Source organism: Palaemon carinicauda, chromosome 11 (assembly GCF_036898095.1).
Source record: "Palaemon carinicauda isolate YSFRI2023 chromosome 11, ASM3689809v2, whole genome shotgun sequence".
NCBI lineage: Eukaryota > Metazoa > Arthropoda > Malacostraca > Decapoda > Palaemonidae > Palaemon > Palaemon carinicauda.
This window is the reverse complement of record NC_090735.1, coordinates 124,040,672-124,047,049: the sequence shown is the minus strand read 5'-3', so window position 1 is coordinate 124,047,049 and position 6,378 is coordinate 124,040,672. Positions and strand designations below refer to the sequence as shown.

Below are 6,378 nucleotides of genomic sequence, written 5' to 3'. Positions count from 1 at the left end.
GTTCTTTTATTAGGGATATTCGCTCCAGGAGTTAGAATTCTGAGTACCTTAAGGTAAATTCTCTAGGAATATCGCCGTAGTTATATATACCCAAGGAAGCTACCCTTTAGGAACTTCCATCAGGACGACATGGCCATCTCACCCAAAAAATAGATTTTTCGCTTCGCTCAAAATCCGTTTTTACATCCCTTTTTACTGTATATATATACAGTATTAGGTAGCCTGTTCTCCATGCTATCTCTCTTTCTTTTAGCTAGCAGGCTTAGCTAGCTATGCCGACGACATGCTGGCTGTACTACAGTATATGTTTATACAGGTAGTTAGTATTTCTGCAGTATAGGATATACAGCAAATAGAAAGCTTCTGTATATTTTATGCTGGTAGTGCTTTTCTAATATATTTGAATTTCCTACCCAAATATTTGTGGAACCCAATCTCATATTGAAAGAATTTAATTCTTCAATATTCTGATTAGTAATCAGTCTTCAGGTTACCCTGCAATTTTAAAATTTTTAAGGACTGGAGATTACACTCCTAACCCTTAAAGGGCAGAGCCCTTATCCTTGAGTCTCCATGATTAGGAAACTCTATGTTTTAATTTTGTAAGGGGGGTCACAGCAAATAAGTTGGGTGGGATATATACAAATATATGTCTTTCCTTTCCATACTATATAATTATACATTAGCCAGTATATTGCAATATAGTGCATACTGCAAATAGAAAACTACGATATGATTATACAGTAACTATTTCTTGCATATCTTGGGTATCCTCATGTGAGCTTATACTGCAGCCGCTCTTATGTTGAAGGAATAGTGTTTCTTCGTTAAGCTGACTGAGAAATCGGTCTTCCATACCCCACAGTATTTAGTATGAAAGGGACATTGAAGTATACACCTCCCTATCCCTAGGGGTTAGAATACCCCTTTTTTCAGTTGGAATTCCCTCGAAAGGAAATTCCTATCACTTAATACTGAGGGGAGGTACCAGCATTTGCTTGCAAGGGATACACAAGTATGTGTTTCCTACTATCCCTTTATAGCTTGCTATCCTAAGCTATTCTGTCATGATATGACTTTTGATTTATTGATTATCAGTGAGTTAATCAATCGTATACTCATTTTGTTTTCCTTTCTTTACAGGAGGAATGCCAGATGTCATGCGTTGCAGTCTTCTGCAAAACTAAGAGTAAGTGTTTTTACGGACATAATGCATGCAGGTTTCATGCCCCCTGCAATCTTATTTCCGGTCACCTGCAGAATTGGAACCCGGAGGCCTGCAAAGTATGTCCAAAGGTTTCAAGAATCCCAAGTCGGTGGAAACTAGGGATGCAGCTCGTTTCAAACTACGCAACTGGGTGAGAGGCTTTCAGAAAATCTCTCCGGGACCTTACCTGCCTAATGACAAGATGCGTAGGTTACTATTTCCAACAGCGAGTAAGGAAATAGTGGTACCCCAGACACGAGGTACGTTTCCCGATGGCCAGATAACCTTCGGGAAGGAGGGCAAAAAGCGCCCACGGGAAGAAGGGGAGAATGTCAGGTTGGAATTGCCTCCGTCCCAACAGGCTCATGAGCCAACGACATCGATATCTCCGCCTTCTATCCCTCTTTTAGATGGAATGAACCAGCTATGGGCCTAAGTCAAGAATCTAGTAGAAAATTTGTGCAAACAGAGCACAAAGCAGGAAGCGAAATGCAAGGTAGAGCTCGGCAAAGCTCCACTTGTCGCTCCTAAAGGGTCGTACAAAAGACTCGTAGATCAAGACCTTCTGATATGCTCCACAACCAATCCCTGGAGGTTTGCAGAGCTAATGCCGATTTTAAACGGCAAACTCTACATCTCGGAGAAGATGGGTGCTGTTCCTTTGGACAAAATCCAGTTCTGGCCAAGCTTTAACGCTTTCCCGAACTGTTTCATTAGACTGAAGGATGAACCAACATCAGAAAAAGGAACGGAATCAAAGGAGGTTATGATTCTCGACAATGATAAAGCACAGGCTATCCTATCAAGCTGCATAGAAAAGGCGGGTTACTCGGTGTCGAAAGTATCCACACCGGGTAACAAGCACTCTTCCTTCCTTGCTCCTGCTTCAATTTCATTCCCCTTTACGGAGAAGGCTTTCAAATATGTCACTGAGGCAATAGAGACAGGTAAACTGTGTCCTACACTCAAAGAGTGCGAGCCTCTGTCAATAGCATTTCCCAGATAGGAGAAGAACTGGAAGGAGGCCCATTTCACCTTTTCAGTAGGAAGACTTGAGGCGGATATCGCCAGTCGACAATTTAAGGAAAATCTTCCAAAATTATCGGTGTTTATGTTAACTACTTGTTTAGTTGTTTGTGTTCATACTGTTATCTGAATGTTTATGTTAACTACTTGCTTAGTTGTTTGTGTACATACTGTTACCTGAAAACAACTTAACTACTTTACTGTAAATATCCAATCCATTGTAACATTACTCATATGATATTTATCTGTTGTTTACGATAACTATAAAACTGTAAATAAGTTAGTCAGTGTATATAGAGATTCTGAAGGATTAGGAATAAAGCACAGCACGCAGTTTCTGGAGTTTTATATTTCTACCAAAGAAAATCAACATGGTGGCAGTGGTTATTTAAAGAATCCAAAAGAAAAAAAAAGAGAAGCCTATTGATACAAATCGTGTTTTCCTGAAGAAAATGGCTGAATCTGTGTTTCGTTTGCCTCCACCATTAGACCCTTTGGATGATAATCTTACTGATACTTTCAAAAAATGGAGGAGACAAGTGGACATCTACATGACAGCAAGCGGAGCTAGTTCTAAACCCAAGAAAACAAAGGTTGCAATTGTACTCCATTGCGCAGGACCACAAATGGTAGAAATATTTGACCAGTTTAATTTTGAAACAGAAGAGCAGAAAGATAATCCTGATGATGTAATTAGGAGATTAGAAGAGTATTGTTGTCCTCGTACCAGTGAAGTGTTACAGTCCTTCAGGTTTTGGAAAATTTCATACAAACAGCCAGGGAATTCATTTTTGATAGAACTCAAGGTTCAGGCCGATAAATGTAATTTTCAAGAAAAAGAGCGAATGATAAGGGATAAAATTGTGTTTTCAGTGACAGGGAAACTACAGGAGCTGCTACTTCGAGAAAGAAACTTAAATTTAGAAAAAGCTGTCGAAATATGTTTGGCTTATGAAGCAACCGTTAATTGTGCTAAAGAGATGTGCGAAGTTGGCTCTGAGAATGTTAATAAGGTGAACAATTGGAGAACCAAAGCTACTGATAGTTCCTTTAATAAGGATTTTTCGGACTCAAAAAATATGGACAGGTATGCCGTGAAGTGTCGATTTTGTGGGTATAAGCATGAATTTGAAAAATCAAAATGCCCAGCATGGGGAAAAGTCTGTGAAGCATGTAAAGGAAGAAACCATTTCAAGGCTGTGTGTAAGAAAACAGTTAAAATTGTTAAAGAGAAGAACGAAGAAGCAGATGAAGGCTACGATCATTACATGTGGATGGCACCGGTTGCAATGAAAAATTCTAATAGATTAACTGCATTACTAATTGTAAACGATACCGAGGTTAGATTTCATTTGGATACGGGTGCTGACGTGAATGCAATATGTCAAAGGTATGTCAAAAAGGATCAAGTGCGACCAACGTCTGTGAAACTCGCCATGTGGAATAAATCCAAGCTTTCGCCCATTGGCGAGACGACATTGAATGTGAAGAACCCCAAAAATGATGAAATTAGAAGTGTAACCTTCATTGTGGTTTCAAATGACCTAATTTGTTTACTTGGGTCAAAGACATGTCAAGAGATGGGATTCGTGTTTGTCAATGGTAAAGCATTTGTATCAAAATTGACATTGACCATGAGATGAGCAACCTTGGTGACCTTGGAGAGGTTAAACTTAATGTAGATTCTGCATTACCAGCAAGAATATTACCGTGCCGACGTTTACCGATTGCATTAAAATCAAAGGTTCAAAAAGAGTTACACTCTCTTGTGAAAAGAGGAGTTTTGATTCCGGAGACTGAACCAACTGACTGGGTTAGTCAAATGGCAGTCGTTCAAAAAACAAATGGAAAGTTAAGAATATGTATAGATCCTCAGCCACTCAACAAAGCTCTTAAAAGGGAATAATACACATTACCAGTTTTGGAGGATATACTGCCAAGTCTAAAACATGCCAAGATATTTAGCAAACTGGATGTTCAAGAGGCTTTTTGGCATATACGGCTAGATGAAGAATCCAGCAAGTTGACAACAATGATTACCCCCTTTGGTTGATATCGATGGGCTCGTTTACCTTTCGGGTTGAAGGTGAGCAGTGAAATATTTCAGCGAAAATTAAATGAGGCATTGGAGGGGCTTCGGGGTGTATACTGTGTAGCTGATGATATTGTGGTCGTTGGTTTTGGAAATGAGGAACACGACGCAATGCGTGATCACGAACAAAATCTTCAGTCACTACAGAAGCGTTGTCAAGAAAAAAAGATCAAACTAAATGAAGAGAAATCGGTTTATAGAAAAAAGGAAATCGCATTCATGGGACATCGTTTAACATCAGCTGGTGTGACGGTTGATGAAAATAAGGTAAAGGCCATTAAAGAAATGCCTGCCCCTACCGATATTTCAGGAATTCGGAGGTTTTGTGGAATGGTACAATATCTATCAAGGTTTTTACCAAATCTGGCTGATGATTTAGAACCTATCCGAGAGCTGACAAGAAAGAACTCAAAGTTTGAATGGAATGATGAGTGCACGCGCTTTCTCAGTGATCAAAGAAAAGGTCACCTGTACACCAGTTCTAGCTTATTTTGATCAAAGTAAGGAGCTTGTATTACAGGTTGACAGCAGCAAGGATGGTATTGGTGCAGTCATTATGCAGGAAGGACGTCCGATAGAATACGCATCAAGGACCTTAGCTAGAAGCGAACGTAACTGGGCTCAGATTGAAAAGGAAGCTCTTGCTGTGGTTTTTGGGTTAGAGCGATTTGACCAGTATACTTTTGGGCGACGTGTTATTGTTCATAATGACCATAAGCCTCTTTCTTGTATCCTCGAAAAGCCATTAAGTCAAGCTCCAATGCGTTTACAAGTTTTAATGATGAGGTTGAACCGGTACGACGTCGAATATCTGTACAAAAGCGGAAAAAGCCTATTGTTAGCCGATACCCTTAGCAGGGCCTGCCCAAAAGAGGAAAATAGAGACACATTGGTAAGGATGATAGATTCACTGAAAAATTACCCCGATTCAATTTTAAAGGAAGTAAGAGACGCCACCACAAACGACGAAGATCTGCAAGAATTATTGTCTGTAATCAAGGAAGGATGGCCTGATCGCAAAGACATAATTCCTGAAGTATTAAAACCTTACTTCGATTTTAGAGATTCCATGAGTTACCAAGACGGCATCATTCTAAAGGGAACTCTTATACTGATTCCTCGTAAACTACGAGATTCAATTAAAACGAAGCTTCATATAGCTCATCTTGGTTACGATAGCATGATGCGACGAGCAAGAGATGCAATATTTTGGCCAGGGATGTCGAAAGAAATAAAGCAAATGGCCAATTCATGTGACATTTGCCAGCAGTATAAACCTCGAAACCAGAAGGAATCGTTGATGGATGTTAATGACGGAGGCAGACCCTGGAATAAAATCGGATTAGATTTGTTTGAGATTGTTGGAAGAAATTATTTAGTCATTGTTGATTATTATTCCTCATTCACTGAAGTAGAGTTTCTAACGTCAACAACTTCAAATCATGTGATAGCGATAATCAAGAAGATGTTTGCTAGATACGGTATTCCTACCCAATTAGTGTCCGATAGAGGACCACAATTCAGCTCGTTTCAGTTTAAAGTTTTTGTTAAAGAGTGGGGTATAGAGCACAGGATGTCATCTCCTGGACACCCTCAAGGAAATGGGAAGGCTGAAGCGGCAGTTAAAATTGTAAAAAATATGATGAAGAAGACGCATGCAGATGGAAAAGATCAATATTTGGCGTTACTAGAGCTGAGAAATACACCACGTCAAGACTCTAACTTATGTCCAGCTCAGATGATGTTCGGACGTAAATTACGGTCGATAATTCCTGAAATTATGAACAATGACAATCCCGTTTCTCAAAAAAGGGAAACCCAGAGAGAATCCATAAAGAAATATTATGATAAAACTGCAAGAGATATGACACCATTAAACGAGGGGCAACCTGTATATTATCAAAATCCAGACAAGAAGGGTTGGGAAAAGGGGCTCATTAGCCATGCACAAGGAAACCGATCCTATGTAATTGAGGGAAAGGAAGGAGGAATTTATAGAAGAAATAGAATTCATATCCGTCCAACTACACAGGATTCATCGGCAATGCCAGAA

General features: G+C 39.6%; 1 protein-coding gene across 1 annotated transcript; it reads left to right on the top strand.

The window, feature by feature from the left end:
- Nucleotides 1-2,685: 2,685 nt before the first annotated feature.
- LOC137649465 (uncharacterized) lies at nucleotides 2,686-3,876 on the top strand. The gene has a single exon (XM_068382448.1). The coding sequence runs from the start codon at nucleotides 2,686-2,688 to the stop codon at nucleotides 3,874-3,876; it is 1,191 nt and encodes a 396-aa protein (XP_068238549.1).
- The last annotated feature ends 2,502 nt before the right edge of the window (nucleotides 3,877-6,378 follow it).